Genomic DNA, 25,612 nt, shown 5'->3' on the forward strand with positions numbered 1-25,612 from the left:
ATGGTCGTTTCGGAGGCTGGACTCTATGGCATTATACCTCGCTGAGTTCCCTTCCCTTCTACAAACATCACAAAATATCTAAAATCTTCCCTGTTGCCCAGAAAACAGCCCCCCCACACACCTGTGCCCTGTGTATAATACGGCTGTGCATTTATCCTCCCAACAGCCCTGTGAGGTAGGTCCCAGCTGAAAGAGACCGCCCGGTCGCTCGGGGCATTTGAATTGTAATCTCTCTGGCAAACGTCTCGTGCTCTAACCACTACACCACACCACATGTAACTTTGGTTTAACGCAGGTTGTTTTGGCCGCTCTGATGCAGGGATTGTGGGCAGCGATTACATTAATGCAAACTACATCGACGGCTACCGGAAGCAAAACGCCTACATCGCCACGCAGGGCCCCCTGCCAGAGACCTTCGGGGACTTCTGGCGCATGGTGTGGGAACAGCGGTCCGCTACGGTGGTGATGATGACCAAGCTGGAGGAGAAATCGCGGGTGAGGAACGGGGATGCCGCCTAGGAGGCGTAGCTGGCCATCTTTCTCAGGGGGTACGGTCAGGACTGGTGAACCAGCGACACCGGAATAAATTGTGCAAAGCAGCAAACATTATAGAATAAACAAGTGGGGACCCGCAAGAAAGAAATGGGGACCCGCAAGAAACCTTTGGGAGTAGCTCTCTCATTCCTCCCACCTTTGCTTCCTTCCCCCCTCTCCCTACTTCTTTCATTCGCTTTATCCCTCCTGCTACCCCTTTTCTTACTCTCTCTCTCCTCCATGCCTGTCATTTTGAACACGAACACACATGAAGCTGCCTTCTACTGAATCAGACCCTTGGTCCACTGAAGTCAGCATTGTCAACTCAGACTGGCAGCTGCTCTCCAGTGTCTCAGGCAGAGGTCTTTCACATCACCTATTTGCCTAGTCCCTTTAACTGGAGATGCCAGGGATTGAACCTGGGACCTTCTGCATGCCAAGCAGAGGCTCTACCACTGAGCCATGGCCCCTCCCCTCAAAATAGGCCTTGGAAGGGCCCTGCGTCTTCCGCCTGCCTTTTACGGACAGAACCAAGGCTTGAAACCTGTGGCTGCCTAGCAACAGCCACTGAGGGAACCCATTGCTTAAAATCACAGGCACTCCTTTTACCATTTTTGGCTTTTTGAAACTCCCCCATGTATTTTTTTTTGTTTATTTTTTTAGATTTCAGATTTTTCTGTAAGCCTGGACCCCTTTTCAGGTTTATAGAAAGATCTGTCTTGGCCGTTCACAGCTCTAGTCCCCAGATTTAAGTATCCAAAGATTTGGCGACTTCACTATTAGTAGATAGGATTTTGATTTGTGTGCATAACCTATAACTCTTGCAGAATCCATATTTTTGTGTTTTTTTAAAAAAATTAACATAATATAGCCATAGCCCTGATTGTGATCCCACGAGGAAGACTATGAGGCACATATTGTTCTTTGCACTGGTTTGCTGAGCCTGAGATGAACAACCTCTTTCTTTTCCCTTCGGAGGTGTGTCGGTATCCTGACGATGTGTTTTTTGATCTTCCAGATAAAGTGTGACCAATACTGGCCAGGCCGGGGCACAGAGACGTACGGCATGATCCAAGTCACCCTGCTAGATACCATCGAGCTGGCCACATTCTGCGTCCGGACGTTCTCCCTTCACAAGGTGAGCGGGGCTGATCCAGGCTGCAAGGCAGGGAATGGTGATTTAGGGAAGAACGGGCCAAATCCAGCCCCCCTTCAGTAACTCGTCAACAGCCGTCCCAGCCCGCCTGCCGCCTGTCTAGACATGACGTGGAGCAGAGAAATGTCTTTGTCGTGAAACAGCAAACAGGGTTGTCCTTTTGCTGGCTGCAAGGAACTGTCCAGGACAGAGAAAGTAAGGAAGTGAGGGAGAGGTTGGAGGGGCTTGCCCCATAGCTGTAACCTCATCAGCCTGCTCAGCCCCTCCAAAGAAACGAAGTTGCTGACCACAGCCATAAGCTGAGGGAATTTCACATCACACGAAGCTGCCTTATACGGAATCAGACCCTTGCTCCCTCAAGGTCACTATGGTCTGGTAGAGCGGCAGCAGCTCTCCAGGGTCTCAGCTCGAGCCCTTTCACCCCTTTTAGCTGGAGATGCCAGGGATCGAACCTGAGATCTTCCGCATGCCCCTCCCCCAATAGGAGACACGAAGCCACTGTAGAGGGACGTGATCCTTCACTGGGCTGAAGTTGCGCTGCCCTTCCTGCATTCTGCAAAAAAGACATTTGGAGCATCCAGGTCTTGCTCATGCTAAGATTCTGATCGAGGAGTGCTTCCGAAGGGCGACTCTTTCTCCTGCTAGGGCCCTATCCTGCTGCGTTGGTGTAATGTTCAAAGGCCCACACCCAGTGCCACAGGAAAACTCCCACACCATTGGCCCTGCTCATGCAGCAGCAGGCCTTTTAAGCTTGACAGTGGTGCTGGGACATGCACAACAACCCTGCAGGACAGCCCTCATAGTCCTGCTGTAACATTTAAAGAGAACTAGGTGACTCGGGGAAGAGGGGTGGTGCAGGCACTTTGCTCTTCTTCAAAGAATCTGCATGTTGCCTCCCCTCGCAGAATCTGCACATTGCCTGCTGTTGCAGAATTTGCACGTTGCCTCCCCTCGCAGAACCCGCATGTTCCCTCGCAGAATCTGCACATTGCCTCCCCTCACAGAATCTGGCTCCACCAATTCCCGTGAGTCATTTGGAGCTGTTTGCTCCGCAGGCCCTGTGGCCTCGGCTAGCCGACCACGTCGGTCGTTGCATCTTCTGTTCTTCCGTGACCTCTTCTGCGCTGCTTCCCACAGAATGGCTCCAGTGAGAAACGTGAGGTCCGCCAGTTCCAGTTCACGGCCTGGCCCGATCACGGCGTCCCAGAGTATCCAACCCCGTTCCTGGCCTTCCTCAGAAGAGTGAAAACCTGCAACCCTCCTGATGCCGGCCCCATCGTGGTGCACTGCAGGTACCAAACTTGTGCCCGTTTCAGACTCGGATCTTGTGGAACAGGCCCTGGCGTGATAGGCTGTGAACTAGTCCCAGTGTTTCTATGGCCCTGGGATGTGGAGCAAAAGACCAGGGAGACTTGAGGTCATTTATGAAAGGGAGTTTTACCTGAGGTTTGTTGCTTGCTGGACCCATGCTTTCCTGTTGGGAATCTCTGCACCAGCAGTCTCCAAGCTCAAATCAAGTCCCCGCCCCTTGAAATGCTGCTTTGTAACTGGCTTACTTTGTAGTGCTTACTGTGAGAGAAAATTCCCCCTCCCAAACCCAATTGCCAAATAAAAAAGCATTTTAAGAAGAAAAAACAAAAAACGGAGCAATCTGAAAGTGGGGGTAGAGAAATACAAACCTCTTTTTAAAAAGCCTTTCTTCTGCTCAAAAAGAACTCTGAGGAAGCAGGAAGCATTTGAATCCCCGCCTCTTTACACAAAGCTTTGTAACTGGCTGTGAGCAAAACCAAGCTTGCGAGTCCCGCATTTTGCCTTATGTGTGGGGATTTCACTCAGGCTGAGCTCGGGAGATGGAAGAGTCGGGTTAAGAGAAAGACGGGGAGTCCTGGGATTTGTGATGGCTGGCAGCGAGGTAATTTCTAATGGAGGGAAAGCACATGCATAACACCAAGGAACAACCGAGACAGACCGGGGGTGAATGTGAATGAAAGTACCCATGCATAAACGACCGGAGGTGGTTTTCCATCTGTACTTGAGGCAGGCAGGGCAGGATCAGGCTTTGGCTAACTTTCTAACTTGTCTCACTTTCACTAACGGGCGGGGGGGTAAAGAACATTCATCTTCATTGTGAAGAACTGGAAGGAAAGAGATGCATCATTATCCTGCTTATTCCCCAGGAAAAATGCAGATATGGATTCTTTTTTTTTAAAGCTACCGTGATGTCCGGCATTCTTGCCCTTGGCCAGGGGGTTGAAATCCTACTTATTTGCCTGGGAAAAATGTGGTTTATTCAAGCAGGCAACCTGAAAGCATCCCCTACAGACGGCAGTTAACACAGGGCTTTTTAGAAAACGGAGGGCTCTTAGCACAGACTGCCAGTTTACGGGGAGGTGATCTCTGCCCCCCTATCCTCTGTTCTCTTCGCCACCTCCGCCTAACACGAAGGCACCCCTCTTGCTTTAGGTGTTACAAAGTCTAATTAACAGAGATCAAAGGAGAGGGATTTAAGAAAGCAAAAAAAGAGAGGGGCGCCACGCTGGTTTAAGCCAAAGGAGAGAAAACCCTTTTCATCTCTTTCTGCCGCAGCAGAACGCAGAGAGGGGGAGAAAAACTATTTTATTAATCGGACAGATTTCCTACTCTGTGCAATTTATTAAAAAAAAAGAGTTGGTTTTTATATGCTGACTTTCTCTGTCACGTAAGGAAGAATCAAACCGGCTTACAATCACCTTCCCCTCTCTATGTATTCAAAAGGTGAGATCCTGCCAGATGCATTTGCACTGTGATGAGAAAAGGTGTTCTTTCCTTGCTTCTGAGCAACAGCAAAAAATCAGCCTGACTTAAACAATTACCCACGCCCTTTTTCCCCTCCAAGTTCTTTGAGAGAGCCGGCATGGTGTGGTGGTTGAGAGCTGTGGACCCCAATCTAGAGAACCGGGTTTGATTCCTCACATGAACACATGAAGCTGCCTTATACTGAATCAGCCCCTTGGTCCATCAAAGTCAGTCTTGTCTACTCAGACCGGCAGCGGCTCTCCAGGGTCTCAGGCTGAGGTCTTTCCCATCACTTACTTGCCTAGTCCCTTCAACTGGAGATGCCGGGGATTGAACCTGGGACCTTTTGCATGCCAGGCAGAGGCTCTACCACTGAGCCACAGCCCCTCCCCACTCCTCCACATGAGTGGTGGACTCCAATCTGGAGAACCGGGTTTGATTCCCCACTCCTCCACATGAAGCTAACTGGGTGACCTAGGGCTAGTCACAGTTCTCTCTGAACTCTCTCAGCCCTACCTACCTCACAGGGTGTCTGTTGTGGGGAGGGGGAAGGGAAGGAGATTGTAAGCCAGTTTGATTCTCCTTAAAAGGTAGAGAAAGTCGGCATGTAAAAAGCAACTCTTCATCTTCTTCTTCTTCTTCTTCTTCTTCTTCTCAACACTAAGCCCCTTAGACCAAGTAAGGAAACCTCATCCCACACTCTGAGTCTGATTATGCTATGGGACATGTATGAGAAAAAAGGTCAGATCAGCGGCTGGGGGGCCGCCTTTCAAAGCGTACTTTTGGCAAACGTTTGCAAGCAGCACGTTACAAAACACCTCGGCTTGTGTGTGTTCTTTCTGCCTACTCATCAGCCAACCTCGACAGTGCGAGATCCAGTTTCTTGGGGAACGTAAACCCCTGTGACAGTTTGTCAGCCTGCATGGATCTTTGCGGAGTGAAATAAGCCCGATAAGAGTCCTGCCTCAAGGAACTTACAGTATAAAATGTTGACACTAGGAGGAGGAAACGTTATCATCTAGCTGTCAAACCCCAGGCAGTTCCACAAATGATGACTGTCAGTCTCTCTCTCTCTCTCTCTTGCACACACACACACACACACAAATGCACGCTCACACAGAGTTCCTATAGAATTGCACGTAGAATTCATTGAGAGCCAGCGTAGTGTAGTGGTTACGGATTGGCGCGATTCGAGTTCACATCCCCGCACATTCATGGCACACGTTGGTTGACCTTGGGCCGGTGACTCGCACTCAGCCTAACCCACCTTACGGGTTTGTTGTGAAGATAACATGGAGGAAGGCAGCAAACCATTATTGTCATCCTGAAGCTCCTTGGAGAAAAAGTGGGATTAAAATATATACAAAGATTTCTGCATCTGTGCTAGGTCAGAGTGTTAACATAAAATAAGAACATAAGAAAGGCCCTGCTGGATCAGACCCAGGCCCATCAAGTCCAGCAGTCTGTTCACACAGCGGCCGACCAGGTGCTTCCAGGAATCCCACAAGCAAGACAATTGCAGCAGCATTGTCCTGTCTGTGCTCCACGTCACCTAAGATAATAGGCATGCTCCTCTGATCCTGGAGAGTAGGCGTGCATCATGACTAGTATCCATTTTGACTAGCAGCCATGGATAGCCCTCTCCTCCATGAACATGTCCACTCCCCTCTTAAAGCCTTCCAAGTTGGCAGCCATCACCATATCCCAAGGCAGGGAGTTCCACTATTTAACTATGCGTTGTGTGAAGAATTGTGTGTTATTTGAATTAAGGGAGAGTAATCATCTGACCTACCCTAATGCCACCATAACTGGAATATGCTGATCATGTTTTCTAACTTTGGCTGAGGAGAGATGAGGGGCTGACCCAGCGGGAAACGGGGCACCCAAATAATTGCGATTCATGCTCGTTGCAGCGCGGGGGTCGGCCGGACAGGCTGCTTCATCGTGATCGACGCCATGTTGGAGAGGATAAAACACGAGAAGACCGTGGACATTTACGGGCACGTGACTCTCATGAGGTCGCAGAGGAACTACATGGTGCAGACGGAGGACCAGTACAGCTTCATACACGACTCCTTGCTAGAAGCTGTCGCCTGCGGAAACACAGAAGTCCCCGCTCGGAATCTGTACACCTACATCCAGAAGTTGGCACAGATCGAAGTCGGGGAACACGTCACGGGCATGGAGCTGGAGTTCAAGGTAGGCCGTCGACGCCTCGTCGTTCTCTCCCTTAGAGGAGTTACCCCACGTGAAGATGCTTTGGACGATGCTTCTCGTCTTGGCTTTGTCTCTGGGGTGGAGAGAACAGTCGAAAAGCACAGGACGGGGGTTAAAGTCAGCCCCCCCAAACCAGTGTCTCATGGGTAGCCAGGTGCATTTAGAATACAGGTTGAGCATCCCTTATCTGGGCATCCGATATCCGGACTGATGATGTTAATCTGGTTTATTTTAACTACTGTGTATTGTGGTTTTAATAGTTTGAATTATGAACATAAGGCCGTGCTGGATTAGACCAAGGCCCATCAAGTCCAGCAGTCTGTTCACACAGTGGCCAACCAGGTGTCTCTAGGAAGCCCACAAACAAGACGACCGCAGCAGCATTATCTTGCCTGCTTTTCACAGCACCTCATAGAATAGGCATGCTCCTCTGATAACTGGAAAGAATAATTATGCATCATGACTAGTATCCATTTTGACTAGTAGCCATGGATAGCCCTCTCCTCCATGAACATGTCCACTCCCCTCTTAAAGCCTTAAAATTATGAATGCATTATGATTCTGTTTGTTTAAGCCATTAAAGGTTTTGGTATTGGTATTGATTCTACGCATAAAACATCAGTGAATTTCATGTTTAGACTTGGGTCCCATCTCCAAGATATCCCATTACGTATATGCAAAAATTCCAAAATATTCCAAAATACGGAAAAATCCGAAATACAGACCAAGTCTGTATAAGGGATACTCAACCTGTTTCTTTAATCTGGGTTGTTGTTTTTTGCTAGCACACAAAATGGCTAACAGAATGTAAAAAACTGAGTCCACGTAGCGTACTTTTTAAAGCATCAGACTAGAATCTGGAAGACCTGAGTTCAAATCCCCTCTCTGCCATGAAGCCTGCTTTATGGCTTCGGGCCAGTCTGTTTCCCTTGTCCTCACCTGCCTTGCTCTGTCTGGAGGATAAAATGGAAAAGAGAGAACCGTTAAGATCCCCAGAGGAAGGGTGGAATAAAAATGTACTAGATGGATTTAGAGTATTTTTATTCTCTTTGTCTGCAAGGTGGCTAGCGGAATACATGCACAATAAAAAAAAGCAGGTACAGAGGGAAATCAGCAATAAAATGAGCCACATTAAAGCTTCAGTATCTAAAATAAAGGCACAAGGACGATTTAAAGGAACAGTTATTAAACTATATGCACCCAAATACAAAGTTTATTCTGAGGTTCTCACCCACCTTGCCCAGGGAGGCAGTGCTTGGCCGTCCTTCCCTCCTCCATGAACAGGTATATTGGAGTTTTTTCTGACGGGTAGGGGACAGAGGAAAGATGGGTTTCAATTTCTAGTTCTTTTTATCTTCTTATCTCTTTCTTTGCTCAGCAGCAGCCTAGCGCCTTAGCGTAAATCCCACGCTGGGCAAATCTTAATTCTCACTGCACAAGACTGGGCTAAACACCTTCTGGAATAAAAATATCCTTACGAGACATCAGAAGGGCAGGGGGGGGGCAGTTGAACTTCCCGGGGGGGAGATGTCTAAGACCCTGCATGTTGACAGATGGGGGAGCATGCAAGACAGCCTCTGCAAGAGAGCAAGAGAGCCAGCGTGGTGTAGTGATTAAGAGTGGCGGACTCTGGTGAACCGGGTTCGATTCCCCACTTCTCCACATGAGCGGTGGACTCTAATCTAGTGAACCGGGTTCGATTCCCCACTTCTCCACATGAGCGATGGACTCTAATCTGGTGAACCAGGTTTGATTCCCCACTCCTCCACATGAGCGGCAGATGCTAATCTGGAGAACTGGGTTCGATTCCCCACAGCGCCACATGAAGCCTGCTGGGTGACCTTGGGGCTAGTCACAGTTCTCTGTTCTTGGGCCAGTTACAGACCATCTGTAAATACTGAAGTACTCTGAGAGCCAGCATGGTGTAGTGGTTAAGAGCGGTGGACTCTAATCTGGAGAACTGGGTTCGATTCCCCGCTCCTCCACATGAAGCCTGCTGGGTGACCTTGGGCCAGTCACAGTTCTCTCCAAACTCTCTCAGCCCCACCTACCTCACAAAGTGCCTGTTGTGGGGAGGGGGGAGGTGATTGTGAGCCGGTATGAGACTCCTTAAAAGGTAGAGAAAATCTGGGTATGAAAACCAACTCCTCTTCTTCCTCCTCCTCTTGTCCAGAGAATTTATAATCCCCCCCCCCAACCATTCTAATCTTCCTGCTTCAAGAGGAAGGAATTGCTAATTTAGCCACTTGGCTGTCTGGGTCTCTGTCCCTTGGCTGTGACATGCCAGCAAGGAGGGAGACCGTAAACCTACTGTTCTACTTTGGCCAGAGCCATTAGCATCTGTAAATGCTGAAGTGCTCTGGGCTTGGGGCTTGACGGCTCATCTCCCACATCTCTCTTTTCTGCCAGCTATGAGGGCATTTCCCCACATAGGTCGCTTCCTCTGACAGACAGCAGATCTCCAGGGTCTCAGGCAGGAAAAGTCTTTCCTGACTCCTGCTACCTACCTGAGATCCGTTAGGTCAGTGGCTCCCAAAGCAGGCAGTACCACCCCCTGGGGGCAGTGGGATTACCCAGGGGGGCACTAAGAGGAAAGGGGGCAGCAGGGGGGCGCTAGAGGTGGGTCCCTTCAACTGTTTTGCTCACTGATTTGCAATAGGTCAAGCTATGGCACCATGCTGGCAAATTTGGTGGGAACTGTCAGAATTTTTGTCCAGACTTTGAAGAGCTGGTACCCCTGGATCAAGTTCATCAGTTCAGTTGAATAAATTTCAACAAAAAAAGCTTTAATTTGATTTTGAGCAGATGTGCAATTAATTTTGAAATTTTATTGTCATTATCTTCTTCAGTGCGTCACGCAAACCCCCATTTTGAATCATGCTTTTTATAGGGTACGGTGGAGGTCGCTGGGGTTGGGTTTGCGGAACCGAGGGGGCGGTGGCCCGAAATGTTTGGGAACCACTGGGTTAGGTAGAGAGGCCAGGGATGGACCTTGGGGCTTTCTGTGTGGAAAAAAGCACGGGCTCTGCCCCTGAGTCACAGGCCCCTCTGAGGACAGGAGAAACAATTCAAAAATTGATGCCCTCTTGGGGTTATGCGTAGGGTTCCCAGGTCCCTCTTCGCCACCGGCGGGTGGTTTTTGGGGCGGAGCCTGAGGAGAGCGGAGTTTGGGGAGGGGAGGGACTTCAATGCCATAGAGTCCAATTGCCAAAGTGGCCATTTTTCTCCAGGGGAACTGATCTCTATCGGCTGGAGGTCAGTTGTAATAGCAGGGGATCTCCAGCTATTACCTGGAGGCTGGCAAACCTAGTTATGCGCTTTCTCTAAATCTCTCACGCCTGTGGTTTCTCTGCTCTCCTCTTCACAGAGACTTGCCAACTCCAAAGCCCACACTTCAAGGTTCATCAGCGCCAACCTCCCATGTAATAAATTCAAGAACCGCCTGGTCAATATCATGCCATACGAAACCACGCGGGTTTGCCTCCAGCCTATCCGGGGAGTTGAGGGCTCCGACTACATCAACGCCAGCTTTATCGACGGATACAGGTATGGGGGCTTCTTCTGTCTACCACAGAAGAACCTTGCTGGGTTCCTCCTCCTCCTGTTTCCCACAGGCCCGGCATGGTGTTTCCGGAAGCTCACAAACAAGGTGTGTTGTGTGTTAAGTGCCGTCAAGTCACTTCCGACTCACGGCAACCCTAAGAATCAACGTCCTCCAAAATGTCCTGTCTTTGACAGCCTTGCTCAGGTCTTGCAAACTGAGGGCCAGGGCTTCCTTTGCTGAGTCCATCCATCTCTTGTTGGGTCTTCCTCTTTTCCTGCTGCCCTCAACTTTTCCTAGCATGGCAGGGTACAGAAGGGACAACCCATCCCTTTTCTTGTCCCCCAGCACCTGGTATTCAGGGATAGACTGCCTCTGAATGTGGAGGTTCCATTCAGTTTCCGTGGCTCATAAATGCTGATTAGACCCACACTCCATAAATTCGTCTGAGCCTTTTTAAAGGCCTTTTATTCCAGTGGCCGTCCTAACATCGTGTTACTGTGAGTTCCGTCAAGGCTGTACAAAGAAGTGCTTACTTTTCTCTGCCCTGAGTCAATTTTACTTAGTTAGTGTTGGTACAAGATGAAAAATTCTGTCCTGTCAGTACTGGGTAGGTGAACAGGCTGTTTCCCTAAGACCCGAGAGCCTTTAACCGGAGATGCTGTAGATTGGGACCTTCTGCTAGATTGCTACCAGGCTGTTAAAGGTTTTTCTCAACATCTGCTCCCTGAGATCTTTCACTAGAGGTGCCATTCTGCAATCTGCAATTGATGCTCCACTCCTCCACATGAGTGGCAGACTCTAATCTGGAGAACTGGGCTTTATTCCCCGCTCCTCCACATGAGCGGCAGTGGCTAATCAGGTGAGCCAGGTTCGATTCCCCACTCCTCCGCATGAAGCCAGCTGGGTGACCTTGGGCAAGTCACAGCTCTCTTGGAGCTCTCTCAGCCCCACCTACCTCACAAGGTGTCTGTTGTGGGGAGGGGAAGGCAAGATGATTGTAAGCCGAGACTCCTTAAAGGTAGAGAAAAGCAGGGTATAAAAACAACTCTTCTTCTCCTCTGGCCACCTCTCCCCACTTGCCAAGACCCTTTTCTGTGTTATTTTCATGGCCTCTCTTCTTTGCATGTTTCCTCCTCTGGATCCTTTTTCTTTGGAGGTGAGAGATGCCCTCTTCGAGGGGCAGTTTTCTTTTCGGCAACGACACCATGCCTTGCCCCTCCTTCCCCACATTGCTAACTATTCGTATCCTTGTCCTCCTAGGCAACAGAAAGCGTACATCGCCACCCAAGGGCCATTGGCAGAAACCACAGAGGACTTCTGGCGCATGCTTTGGGAGAACAATTCTACCATCGTGGTGATGTTGACCAAACTTCGAGAGATGGGTCGGGTAAGTGGTGGAGGGGAAAGAGGCACCTCTGGAACGTGTCCAGAGGAGGGCAACCAAGATAGTGAGGGGTCTGGAGACCAAGTCCTATGAGGAAAGGTTGAAGGAGCTGGGTATGTTTAGCCTGAAGAGGAGAAGACTGAGAGGGGAGATGATAACCCATCTTCAAGAACTTGGGCTGTCATATAGAGGATGGTGCTGAGTTGTTTTGCCCCAGAAGGTTGGACCAGAACCAACAGGTTGAAATTAAATCAAAAGAGTTTCCATCTAGATATTAGGAAGAATTTTCTAACAGTTAGAGCGGTTCCTCAGTGGAACAGGCTTCCTCGGGAGGTGGTAAGCGCTCCTTCCCTGGAGGTTTTTAAGCAGAGGCTAGATGGCCATCTGTCAGCAATGCTGATTCTATGACCTTAAGCAGATGATGAGAGGGAGGGCATCTTGGGCTTCTTCTGGGCATAGAGTAGCGGTCACTTGGTGTATGTGTGGGAGGTAGTTGTGAGTTTCCTGCATTGTGCAGGGGGTTGGACTAGATGACTCTGGTGGTCCCTTCCAACTCTATGAATCTATGACCGATTGCTTATGACCCTTGTTGACTCTGCCCCGCATGAAAGTCTATAGCTTTGGGTGTTCTGTCTGTGCAGCTATCGTATGCTGCCTGCAAACACTCTTGAATGTCCCTCAAGTTGGGTGGGGGGGACACTTTCTAGAAGAAGACATGTGCATAGTTGGGGGTGGGGTATATAACAGTTGCCAAATGATCTCCCCTTTTCCATCGTGGCTCCAGGTCTGAGGAATGGGCTTCCTGAAGAGGTGGGGGTCCCTCCTTGGAGATTTTTAGGAGGCCCCGCAAGGCCCAGCTGATTGCCAGGGCTTTAGAGGGGGTTTGAATATCAAGCATGTTTTAATGGGCTGGGGGGAGGGAAGAGTCAAACAGTTAAACAGATTCAAGTCCAGCAGTCCCTTAGAAATCAACAAGATTTTCAGGGTATATGTTTTTGAGAGTCAAAGATCCTTCCATCAGGTGGGGTTAGGAGGAGTTATACAACATAATGTGTTCAAGAAAATATGCTCTTGAACGCCCTGCTAAAGACAGAGGAAGAGGGGTGAGTTGTGGGTTTAAATCACTTCACTGCCATGAAGGTCACCCTGTCACACACACTCAACCTAGTCTACCTCACAGGGTTGTTGGGAGCTGTGGCTCAGTGGTAAAGCCTCTACTTGGCATGCAGACAGTCCCAGGTTCAATCCCCGTCATCTCCAGTTAAAGGGTCTAGGCAAGTAGGTGATGGGAAAGACCTCTGCCTGAGTCTCTGGAGAGCCATGGGGAGGGGCTGTGGCTCAGTGGAAGAGCCTCTGCTAGGCATGCAGAAGGTCCCAGGTTCAATCCCCATCATCTCCAGTTAAAGGAACCAGGGAAGTAGGCGATGTGAAAGACCTCTGCCTGAGACCCTGGAGAGCCGCTGCTGGTCTGAGTAGACAATACTAACCTTGATGGACCTCAGGGCCTGATTCAGTATGAGGCAGCTTCATGTGTTCATGCTTTATAGGGAAGGGGCTGTGGTTCAGTGGTAGAGCATCTGCTTGGCATGCAGAAGGTCCCAGGTTCAATCCCCGGCATCTCCAGTTCAAGGGACTAGGCAAGTAGGTGTTGTGAAAGATCTATGCCTGAGACCCTGGAGAGCCATGGGGAGCGGCTGTGGCTCAGTGGTAGAGCATCTGTTTGGCATGCAGAAGGTCCCAGGTTCAAACCCCGGCATCTCCAGTTAAAGGGACTAGGCAAGCAGGTGATGTGAAAGACCTCCGCCTGAGACCCTGGAGAGCCGCTGCTGGTCTGAGTAGACAATACTGACCTTGATGGACCAAGGGTCTGATTCAGTAGAAGGCAGCTTCATGTGTGAGATCACGATGAGTAGGCATGTTAGTCTGTCAATAGCAGTAGAAGAGAGCAAGAGTCCAGTAGCACCTTAAAGACTAACAAAATTTCTGGCAGTTACAGATACAGCACAGATTCAGAGCTGTGTCTGAAGAAGGAAGCTGTGTCTCACAAAAGCTCATACCCTGCCAGAAATTTTGTTATTCTTTAAGGTGCTGCTGGGCTCTTGCACTTTTCTATTACTAGCGACAGACTAAAACGGCTACTCATCATGATCTGTCTCCATGGATGGCACCGCATTTAGCCATACAGAATGGAGACCCATCATCTGAAGAAGGGAGCTGTGGCTCACGAAAGCTCACACCCTGCCAGGGATTTTGTTAGTCTCTAAGATGCTATTGGATTCTGGCTCTCTTCTATCACAGTGTTGCTGTGAAGGTAACACAGAGGAGAGGAGAACGACGTACATCCCTCTGAGTTCACTGGAAGCAGGGCAGGATGAAAACCTACTAGGAAAAAATAAATAGAGATGTAAAAGAGCTGCTGCTGGCTGTTTGGGAGCTGCTGTTTCGGGAAGGTACTTATTTTAGCTCCGTAGAGTTTCCGGCAGGAGCGCAAATCAGGGATCTACACAGCCGTGCACTGAGGACAGTGCAAATAATGGGACATTTTTCACAGCCCTATAATGGGAGGGACGGTTGATTCTGCTTGCTGTTAAGACTGGTTGCTATCGCCTGCTGCAAGCGCTGATCGAATCCCTCTCTCCCTCTCATCGGATAACAGGAAAAGTGCCATCAATACTGGCCGGCAGAGCGCTCCGCAAGGTACCAGTACTTTGTGGTCGACCCCATGGCCGAGTACAACATGCCTCAGTACATCCTCCGGGAGTTCAAGGTCACCGATGCCAGGGTGAGTTGGGGCAGGGGGGAGTCCTTGCCCCTTTTCTGACAGCAGCCGGCCGCTGATGTTTGGGGAAAGCAACATCTTCCTAGTTTAACAACGCGACTGAGTCCCATCTTCGGTGCGGCTGGCCCCCAACGTAACATGCTCTAAACCTGCCCCCCTTCTCTCCTGCCAAACCAGAGGGCCCTTTCACACCCTTTCTGCCCGAGGAGAGCCCCGTTGGGTCAGAGCAAAGGCCCGTCTTGCTTCCAGCAATGGGGAAGTTCACAACCCTTCCACTCCTGCATGTCTGGAGAATTGGGTGTTCAGAACCGGACAGACCCTGAATTGGATGGCTCCGTGCAAAGAGGCTTGTCCCCTTTCCTGAATTTCTCTCCACCGCCTCTCTCTGCCACACTTTGCAGCTGAAACAATAAATACAGCATGGGTTGGTGCCACCTCAGCTGTGAGTCTTACACACAGCCAGCGTGGTGTAGTGGTTAAGAGCAGTGGTTCGAAGTGGTGGACTCTGATCTGGAGAACCGGGTTCAATTCCCCACTCCTCCACCTGAGCAGGCGACGCTAAGCTGGTGAACTGGGTTGGTTTCCCCACTCCGACACAGGAAGACAGCTGGGTGACCTTGGGCTAGTCACAGTTCTCTCAGCCCCACCCACCTCACAGGGTGTCTGTTGTGGGGAGGGGAAGGGAAGGTGATTGTAAGCCGGTTTGAGTCTCCCTTAAGTGGTAGAGAAAGTCGGCATATAAAAACCAACTCCTCTTCTTCTTCTTCCTCCTTTTCCCAAAATGCTTCAGTGGGATACCCCATCCTTTTTTTGCAATTTTTTAAAATGCTCCATGAATGTTCATTTGTGGCATGGTTTGTTGTGGTTTTTAATCATAAGAGCACAAAACCTCTCTGGGCACTGGGGGTTGGTGGCTTCTTGGAGACATTGCCCTTTTATGCAGGGACGTTTCCCCGCAGTCACCCCCCTCGACCCCTTTGGGCCTTGCTTTTGATTGTGCACGCCTTCTCCGCCTGTCAGAGGTCGCCTCCCTCTCCCCGTGCGTTTTGTCTGTGTTTTCCGGATGCTGTTTCAGCCAGAATCTGGAAAATGTGAACAAAACTCGCAGGGAGACCGAGGTGACCACTGACAGGTGGGAAAGGCATGCACAATCAAAATGAATCCCTGAAGCAGTCGACGAGGGTGACCGCTGGGAAACGTCCCTGCATGGATACCAGCCAATCAGTTCTGTGCACAACCAAGCTGCCTACTTGCAGAACCGGGTGGGGATGGGGGGGTCTGCATTGGAATCTGGAGAGTACCCTAGCATATTTGAAGGCAGGAAGGGGATTTCCAGGGCAGCCCTGCTGCTCTAAAACTGCACCATTTGTCTTCACACGCTCCCCGCCCCCTGGCAAGTTCCCTTGCATCCGAATCGCAGCAGTCTGCTCGCTTTTATCGCCGAAGGAGGCTTTGCAGAAGAAACTTCTTTCCGACCGGCAATGCAGCCCTCCCCGCAACAGCCGCCCTTTCCCCCCCCCCTTCCCAGCTATCCCCTTTTCTTCTTCCCTCTGGCTTATCGCAATCTTTCTCCTCTCTGACGGCGGCACCAAGCAAAGCTGCCGACTCTCAAGTGCCCGAGCGCCGGCAATGAGATTGAAGCCGCCGCTCCGTTTCTCCTCTAGCACCCGCTCGCCTCCTGCTGCGTAATTTCTTTGAACTCATTTCAAAAGATTATTACAGTCTCTGGTGCCAAAATACAATATATATTTTAGATGCGCACATATGTGTGCAGGGAAGCACGCCAGCCCGCTGTAGCATCTCCCTGCAAAGTGCACCCCGTACGAACAGTCGCCCTTTGGGGGGGGGTGCTTTTCCGGCCCTCGTGTGGCTGTTCCGTTTGGACCGATGCAAAAGAAAGCAAATAAGGGGAGGGTCTCAGGTTCCAGCCCGTTCTGCAGAAAGCAGCCGGTGTCATTGCGGCTTTGGGAGTGATCTAGGCAGGCTTACAGCCGGCAGGAAATTCATTACCGCAAGATAGAGAGATGGCCGCAGGCTTTGAAATGGGATTAGACAGATTCGTGGAGGAGAGGTCTATCCCCTGACCGTTAAGAGTAGATTGCTGGCATTGGCCACATATCCTCTGCGCTCCTCCACATGAGCGGTGGACGCTAATCTGGTGAACCGGGTTCGATTCCCCACTCCTCCCCATGAAGCCAGCTGGGTGACCTTGGGCTAGTCACAGCTCTCTTAGAGCTCTCTCAGCCCTACCTACCTTACAGGGTGTCTGTTGTGGGGAGGGGAAAGAAGGTGATGGTAAGCCAGTTTGATTCTCCCTTAAGTGGTAGAGAAAGTCAGCATATAAAAACCAAGTCGTCGTCGTCGTCTCCTTCTCCTCCTCCTCCTCCCCACTCCCATAATGCTTCAGCGGGGTACGCCATCCTTTTTCCAGTTTTTTAAAATGCTCCATGAATGTTCATTTGTGGTATTGCTGTTGCGGTTTTTAATCTAAGAGCACAAAACTTCTCTGAGCACTGGGGGTCAGTGACTTCTTGGAGACATTGGCCTTTTATGCTGGGACGTTTCCCCGCGATCCCTCTGCCCTCGACTGCTTCGGGACTTCCTTTTGATCGTGCATGCCTTTCACGGCTGTCAGAGGTCGCCTCGCTCTCCCCGCGCATTTTGCCGGTGTTTTCCAGATGCTGTTTTAGCCAGAATTTGGAAAATGCGAACAAAATGTGCAGGGAAAGCCAGGCGACTGCTGATGGGTGGAAAAGGCATGCATGATCAAAAGGAAGCCCCAAAGCAGTTGGCATATAAAAACTAACTCTTCTGCTGCTGCTGCTGCTGCTGCTGCAAGGTGGCCTGTCTTTGAAGGAACATTGCTCTACATAAAGGGACTGTCTTAGTTCATCCTTCACAGACAGGGCCCCCTCGACTGCAGAAGGAAAGGCAGCCTTGGTGGGGGGAGAGGGTTAAAGAACCATTCAGATCTGCTTAATCTTGTTTTCCAGGAATCGTGGCAGTAGGTGTGATTTTGTGTTCTGCTGCCTTTGTGTCTCAGTGCTTCCCTTTCCCATAACCTCACTTCTTTCCCCGCTGCCTTGCAGGACGGGCAGTCGCGGACCGTCCGCCAATTCCAGTTCACCGACTGGCCGGAGCAAGGCGTGCCAAAATCCGGGGAAGGCTTTATCGATTTCATCGGGCAGGTACACAAAACCAAGGAGCAGTTCGGACAAGACGGCCCGATTTCTGTCCACTGCAGGTAAGCCGGGGAAAGGGGTGGGGAAAAGAAAAACAGGGACGGGGGAGTTAAGCCGAGCTCGGGGCCCTTCTCTTCTCGGGCCGGGGACACCTCTCCCCGCTCGTTCGCACCTTGGAATTAAACGGCGCCGCCCGGCTGCTCCACCAGCCTTCTCCGCTAAGCCAAAGACTCTGCCGGATCGGAAGCCCTTCGCTGCCTCCTGATTGGCTGGACTTGGAAGCGTTTCCTCGCTTCCCAAATCCCTGGCAGAATTCTTTCATTAGTGCAAGACTTAAGCCGAGAGCGTTGGCTTCCAGAGCATGGAGGATTGTTGTTGTTGCTGCTGCTGTTGTTCCTTAAAGCTAGCTTCTAATTGCAGTAAATTTTCTCCTGCAAGCCAGAGCATAATGACCCCGGGAGAGCTTCCAGTCCGCCTCGATCCTTAACCCCTGACTGTCTTGGTGCATCCCTCCCCAGGACTGGAAAATTGCACACTTGGGCTCTCCGGCTTGCTAGTTTGTTCTCCCCCTCCCCCGTTATATTTCAAGAGAAATTTTTAGCTCATCTGCAGATCTGGCGAAAGCCCCTTTCCCGATGGGGATTTCTCGCTTCTTTGTAAGGGTGTTAATGGCGAGCCCAAGGGGAGTACAGAGGGCTCACTGATAGAATCATAGAATCCTAGAGTTGGAAGGGACCACCAGGGTCATCTAGTCCAACCCCCTGCACAATGCAGGAAATTCACAACTACCTCCCCCCCATGCCCCCCGTGACCCCCTACTTGTAAGGTCTGAGTCCACCTGTCAAATCCCAAACAACAGAACATCAAGACAGAGTCATCTAAGAAGCAGTTTATTTGGGAAGCATAAGGTGTTTAGCAGCAACTTACAGGAAAAGGTACAAGGACTCAAGTGGGGGGAAGCGGGCAGGTTGAAACATATACATCAGAAAGGCTCCGTTGGATACCAGGCTGAGCCTGGTTCCCATGATAGATTACAGTTATCACGCCAGGGCGCAGGCCGTCATAACAAATCTCTGAGCTACTCGACCTTGATTCCAGCTGCGCTCTCAGCCTGGAGCTCACACTACTCCACGCCCAGAAGATGGCCAAGGTGCCCTCCCTCTCATCATCTGCTTAAGGTCATAGAATCAGCACTTCTGACAGATGGCCATCTAGCCTCTGCTTAAAAACCTCCAGGGAAGGAGCGCTTACTACCTCCCGAGGAAGCCTGTTCCGCTGAGGAACTGCTCTAACTGTTAGAAAATACTTCCTAATGACTAGTTTGTGGCTGTGACCTGGGTGGTCTAAGCTAGCCTGATCTTGGCAGATCTTGAAAGCTAAGTAGGGTCAGCCTGGACCGTTTTTGAATGGAAGACCACCAAGAGAGTCCAGGGTGGCTATGCAGAGGCAGTCAATGACAAACCGCCTCTGAATGTCTCTTGCCCTGACCTGGATGGTCCAGGACAGCTTGATCTCATCAGATCTTGGAAGCTAGGGAGAGTTGGCCCAGTAACTGCTTGGATGGGAGACCACCAAAGAAGTCCAGGGTCGCTATGCAGAGGCAGGTGATGGCAAAACCACCTCTGAACATCTCTTGTCTTGACCTGGATGACTCAGGCTAGCCCGATCTCGTCAGCTAAGCAGGATCGGGCCTGGTCAATATTTGGATGGGAGACCACCAAGGAAGTCCAGGGTTGCTACACGGAGGCAGGCAATGGCAAACCACCTCTGTTCATCTCCTGCCCTGACCTGGATTTCCTAGGCTAGATCCATCTCATCAGCTAAGCAGGGACAGCCTTGGTTAGCGCTTGGAAGAGAGACCACCAAGGAAGTCCAGGTTTGCTACGCAGAGGCAGGCAATGGCAAACCACCTCTGAACCTCTCTTGCCTTGAAAACCCCATAAGAGGTCGTCATAGTCAGCTGCGATTTGACACAAAAAGAGAGAGAAAAGTAGGCGACTATGAGTGCAGAGATCTGAGTTCAGGTCTCTGTTCAGCCATGTTCACTGGCTGATGGTGCGCCCCTGTCTCTCAGCGTACTCTACCTTACAGGTTGTCATGAGAACAAAGTGAAGGAGGGGAGAACTCCTCTGTGCCGCTCTGGGCTCCTTGGAGGAAACATGCAATTAAAACTGCAACTCCTTAACTAAAAGAAACCAGATTAGATAATGAAGATTTTAATATTTGCATATTGCAAAACCTCAGAGTAAGTTTTGGGATACAAGTTCGGGGAACTTAATGTTGCCCTCATGGAGAACTCATTGAGAAAAATTGTTAACTTGCTACTGGCAACCTAACCAGTTCTTTGTTTAAAAAAAAAATCAAGGTGTGGTTAAAAAAAATGTGCGACAACTGCAAGGGACATAAAAATGTGTTAAATTCAAAGAAGTGTGATAAATATATATTTTTGTAGGGGGAGTCCTTGGGGGGGGTCACCTGCTTTGCATATAGAAGGTCCCCAAGAACTCTTTGGGTATCTCTAATTAAAGGATCTGGAAGAGCAGATCAGGAAAGGTCGTTCTCTGCCCATCCGCGTCAGCAGTCCAACGCTAAAGAGACCAGGGCCATTTATGCACGGCTGTTTCCTCGTGGTCACACTACTTCGGGGCTTTGCTATCATTATGCTTGCATTTTCCGACTGTCAGAGGTCGCCTCGCTCTCCCCACGCGCTTCCATGCATTTCCCCCATGTTTTCTGGATGCTGGCTCAACACAAATGCAGGAAACTCAGGCAAAATGCACAGAAACGTGCGGGGAGAGCGAGGCAACAGTTGGAAAATGCAAGCACCATCGAAACAAAGCCCCGAAGTAATCAGGGGGGTGACCGTGAGGAAACAGCCATGTATAAATGGCCCTTAAGTCTAACTTGGCAGAAGGCAACTTGTTTGGATTTTACACATGGCTCCTAGAATCATAGAATCATAGAGTTGGAAGGGACCACCAGGGCCATCAAGTCCAACCCCCTGCACAATGCAGGAAATTCACAACTACCTCCCCCTCCACACCCCTAGTGACCAGAAGATGGCCAAGACGCCCTCCCTCTCATCATCTGCCTAAGGTCACAGAATCAGCATTGCTGACAGATGGCCATCTAACCTCTTCTTAAAAACCTCCAGGGAAGGAGAGCTTACCACCTCCTGAGGAAACCTGTTCCCCTGAGGAACCGCTTTAACTGTTAGAAAATTCTCCCTAATGTCTAGACAGAAACTCTTTTGATTTAATTTCAACCCATTGGTTCTGGTCCGACCGTCTTGAGCAACAGAAAACAACTCGGCACCCTCCTCTATATGACAGCCCTTCAACATGGTTGAACATGGTTATCATATCCCCTCTCCATGCACATGAACAAATTTGTAGGGCTACAACTCTCTTCTTGCAAATGGCAGTAACTATTTTTTGGGAGGTTGAGTTAGGGGCGGGGCCCCGCTGCTGTATCCTGAGCAGGTCGGACATCCCCTTTTCCAAAAGCCATCTTGCTGCGTTTTCTTTTCCGCCGAATCGAGGCTCAGAGAGGCATGAAGTAGCCTCATCTTCCTCCTCTTCAGCAAAACCCCTTTCCAGGGCTCCAAAATCCTCTGCATCTTTTCGCTGCACCTGAGTCTACCGGGACGGGGAAGGGGGGGTGTTAATCTGCGATTAAAGCTTTAGTTGATTAATCGCACCGCTGGAGGGATTAAGGCTCCCGTCCAGAGCCGGCTGGCTTTGCTCGTTTTCAAACAGGCCCAGCGGTGCCGAGGTGCCACGCGGAATACATTGTCTGCTGGAGCACCTGGCCTCCCGCGAGCGAGGAAGCTCGGCCAAGCGGCCAGGGGGACTGGGAAACCGATGCGCTCCTGGCTCTCGAATGCCGAGGAAGGGCTTGGCCACTCTTCCTCCGAAGGGTTCAGGGCAGCGTGCGCCATCTCCTCGGGACAGACAAAAGGAAGTGCTTCTTCACTCAAAGGTCATTTAGGCATGGGAGTTTTACCTTAGGTTCGTTGTTGGCTGGTCCTTTTTTTAACTGGAGATGCCGGGGATTGAACCTGGAACCTTCTGCATGCCAAGCAGATGCTCTGCCACTGAGCCACGGCCCCTCTCCACGGCTCTCCAGGGTCTTAGCCAAAGGTCTTTTCACATCATGCTGGAGAGCCAGTGTGGTGTAGTGGTTAAGAGCGGATGCTGGCTTTAAATAAATTATATTTTCATTATATATATTTCATTATATTTTCATTATCTATATATTTTGTTTATCCCTCCCAACCTTGAGGACCCAGCTTCTGTTTTCTAGGTTGGGTTTCATTCCCCCTTTTTTTCTTCTATGAAAGCTCAAAAGCCAACAAAAAAAGGCCTCTTTTATTTTCTTTCTTTGCAAGGTAAAGGTCCCCTGTGCAAGCACCGGGTCATTCCTGACCCATTGGGTGACGTCACATCCCGACGTTTCCAAGGCGGATTTTGTTTGCAGGGTGGTTTGCCCGTGCCTTCCCCAGTCATCTTCCCTTTACCCCCAGCAAACTGGGTACTCGTTTTACCGACCTCGGAACGATGGAAGGCTGAGTCCACCTTGTGCCGGCTACCTGAAACCGACTTCCGTTGGGATCGAACTCAGGTCGTGAGCAGAGCTTGGACTGCAGTACTGAAGCTTTACCACTCTGCGCCACGGGGCTCACTTTGCAAGGGAGGGGGGTGTTAAAACTGCCAGTTCTCTCCCCAAGGATTCTGCGCTTCGTCCCTGCCCTGTCAGGCCTAGCTGCTTTGGCCAGCCGTCCTGTGATGCATCTCCTGTCTCCCTCTCTTTCTGCAGTGCGGGCGTGGGGAGGACCGGCGTCTTCATCACCCTGAGCATCGTGCTGGAACGGATGCGCTACGAGGGAGTGGTGGACATTTTCCAGACGGTGAAGATGCTGAGGACACAAAGACCCGCCATGGTGCAGACGGAGGTCAGAAGAGGGGCCCCCATGCGCACGTACCCCACACCCCTACACACGCACACACATTCACATTATATCGGTAGGCCTCCTCTACACTGAACATAAGAACATAAGGAAAGCCCCGCTGGATCGGACCAAGGCCCGTCAAGTCCAGCAGTCTGTTCACACAGGGGCCAACCAGGTGCCTCTAGGAAGCCCCCAAACAAGACGACTGCAGCAGCACTATCCTGCCTGTGTTCCACTGCACCTAATATAATAGGCATGCTCCTCTGATCCTGGAGAGAATAGGCATGCATCATGGCTAAGAACATAAGGAACGCCCTGCTGGATCAGACCAAGGCCCACCAAGTCTGGCAGTCTGTCCACACAGTGGCCAACCAGGTGCCTCCAGGAATCCCACAAACAAGTCACTCATGGAAGCAACTCCTTCTGGCTTAGAATCATAGAATCATAGAGTTTGAAGGGACCAGCAGGGTCATCTAGTCTGACCCCCTGCACAATGCAGGAAACTCACAACTACCTCCCCCCCCCCAACACCCCCAGCTTGAGGTGATGCCATGCAGAAGTTACGTGCGTAACGGTCTGTTGCACCATGCTAATCTTCCCCCCGATACTCTAGAGCAGGGATTGCCAGTGTGGTGCTCATGGGTGCCAAGGTGCCCGCTGACACCTTTCCTGGTGCCCGCCAAGTGTTTTTAGACAGTGGGCAGGGCCAGGTGCACCTTATGCCCAGCAAGGCTTCTCACTGGCCGTTGGAGAGACTCGATTCCCCACTCCTCCGCATGAGCGGCGGAGGCTAATCTGGACAACCAGGTTCGAGTCCCCATTCCTCCACATGAGTGGGAGACTCTATTCTGGGGAACCAGGTTGGTTTCCCCACTCCTCCACACAATGCCTTCTGGGTGACCTCGGGCTAGTCACAGCTCTCTCTGAACTCAGCCCCACCTACCTCACAGGGTGTCTGTTGTGGGGAGAGGCAGGGAAGGAGATTGTAAACCGGGTTGATTCTCCTTTAAAAAATGGTAGAGAACGTCAGCATATAAAAACCAACTCATCTTCTTCTTCTATAACTTTTTCCTCTCTCTTTGCTCCCGCCCTCCCGTCTTCCCCTTCTCCAGGATGAATATCAGTTCTGTTATCAAGCAGCGCTGGAGTACCTGGGCAGTTTTGATCACTATGCAACATAAAAAACAAACGAACAAACACACAAAAAGCCATCCATCTTGCGGACTTTTTACCACTTAAAGTCCCGGAAGGCCCCTTCCCAGCTGGAGAGGTTGACCTTTTTAAAAAAAACAAAACTACAAACTGAATCAGAAGAACGTTTCCTTTTTTAATTTTTGTTTTCCATTTTGGACACTCCAGTGGGGAAAAGCGGAGCCAGCCGAGAGGCAGCAGAGGAAAAAATATATACTCACCCCCCCCCCCATGGCTCCAGGAAACCTGTGCGTTGGTTTTGGGTTGTTGTATTTTTTTTTAAGAGTCCGGACCACAAAGCAAGACAGGGGTCGGCTCGGGAAGAAGATTCCTTTTTAAGTGGCGAACTTGTTCTTACCTCATTTGGTGTTCGCGGCGCGGAAGCGACGGCAGCGCTCGGACGGCGCGGAACTGATCCAAACACTTAACGAAACTTTTTTTAAAAAAAGAAAAGAAAAACAAGAAAACGCCCTTGAGCCCCGCGCAACACACACACACCTTGGAAAACAGCAGCCTGGTTTGGAAGAAACGCCAAGAGAGGCGGGAGAAAGACCGTGGAGGGAAGGATTGGACCATGGCGACGAGGATATTGTTGTAGGCTCCAGTTTACATACGAATCTAGTCGAAAATCTTTACCGGAAGTCAGTCACAGGTGTGCCGAAGGTCGGGGTGGGGAGACACAACAACAGAAAGCGCGGCGAATAATTTCATGCCAAAAGAACGCGCCATACGAGAGTTATCCAGGTGAAAACTCTGTCCTTCCGCAGGACTCTGGGTGTTTTCGCCACCAGGCAAAAGAGGATGGGTCTCTCCCCCACCCCCCATTTTCCTAGCTCATCCTTTCGATACTTGGAACATTCCTCACACATTCAAATTCCTCATTTTCTATTTCAGAAAGCAAAACCACCATGCAATAAAGGAGCCTCTGGGGACCCGAAACGCAGGCTCTCTGAAATGGGGGAGGGGGCATCCTCTTTTTTTTTAATCTACACACCCCTCCAAACACCCCCGAACCCGCCTTGTGTCCCGATCATTTTGGTTCATTCCCGCCGGCCTCCCCTCTTCCAATGTGAGGTACGAAACACGTTTTGTTTTTCGTAAAAGGAATCCTCCGACTCTGTTGGTTCCATTTGCACATCAAAGTTAACTTTTTTCCAACAAGGTATTTTAGGGGGCGTGTCCCTACCCCCCCCTCCTCCAATGCCAAAGAGAAAAATGGCAGATTTTTGAGAGAGCCCATGTGGGGAGGGGGGCGTTCAGCAAGGGGAGGTTTTCTGTACCGCAAGCAGGATTAGACCGAGGCGCGAGAAACAGCCGGAAGGAAAAAAATAGAAACCCTGCAGGCGGCTTTCTTTAAAAGCTATTGATGTAACTTTAGCAAGTGACATTAATTTTTTTTTTGCTTTTTTTTAAATAGTGTATTTTTTTCCTTTTTAAAAAATATGTAAAAAAATTACAAAAGATATCAGTCGATGAATTTACAAAAAAAAATTACTTATTTGTTCATATTCTGTTCAAAGACAAGTCTATTTTTTCACTGTAGAAATGTTCGGTGTAACGGCTGTGGTACATGAGAGACGTGTCATGCGGGAAAAAAAATGCTACTTTACATAACTGCTTTTTTTACCATTTAAAAAGAAGTCTAATCTGCTCATGTATGAACAACAACAAAAAAACGTTGCTGCTTTTAATGTTCCTTTTTCTCCCTTTCGAAAAGGCATATCGAGTCTTCGGAAGGGTGTCAGGTCGGAGGAGTCGGACCGGGAAGGGTCCCTTACCCTTCTCCTCTGGCCGCCGCGTCTGTTCTTCTTCGAGGGACCAAGGGCAAGAGGGGAGATTAGATTTAGACACCTGCACCTTGTTAGAAAGATTGGGATTTGGGCGCCAGGCCAGAAAGCA

The 25,612-nt window shown here is 50.2% G+C and overlaps 1 protein-coding gene across 3 annotated transcripts in view; it reads left to right on the forward strand.

The window, feature by feature from the left end:
• Positions 1-23,788, forward strand: part of PTPRS (protein tyrosine phosphatase receptor type S) — a 156,116-nt gene extending 132,328 nt beyond the window's left edge. Inside the window, exons 21-30 of one of the 3 annotated variants that reach the window (XM_056845472.1) lie at positions 296-495; positions 1,553-1,672; positions 2,828-2,982; positions 6,379-6,664; positions 10,050-10,228; positions 11,487-11,613; positions 14,267-14,392; positions 17,479-17,633; positions 22,390-22,525; positions 23,635-23,788. In XM_056845472.1, coding sequence (XP_056701450.1) covers positions 296-495; positions 1,553-1,672; positions 2,828-2,982; positions 6,379-6,664; positions 10,050-10,228; positions 11,487-11,613; positions 14,267-14,392; positions 17,479-17,633; positions 22,390-22,525; positions 23,635-23,703 — 1,553 coding nt within the window. In that variant the 3' untranslated portion in view covers positions 23,704-23,788. The remainder of the gene's footprint in view (positions 1-295; positions 496-1,552; positions 1,673-2,827; positions 2,983-6,378; positions 6,665-10,049; positions 10,229-11,486; positions 11,614-14,266; positions 14,393-17,478; positions 17,634-22,389; positions 22,526-23,634) is intronic. The other 2 variants (XM_056845473.1, XM_056845474.1) reach the window with 2 other exon arrangements.
• Positions 23,789-25,612: the final 1,824 nt, after the last annotated feature.

Source organism: Euleptes europaea, chromosome 2 (genome assembly GCF_029931775.1).
Source record: "Euleptes europaea isolate rEulEur1 chromosome 2, rEulEur1.hap1, whole genome shotgun sequence".
NCBI lineage: Eukaryota > Metazoa > Chordata > Lepidosauria > Squamata > Sphaerodactylidae > Euleptes > Euleptes europaea.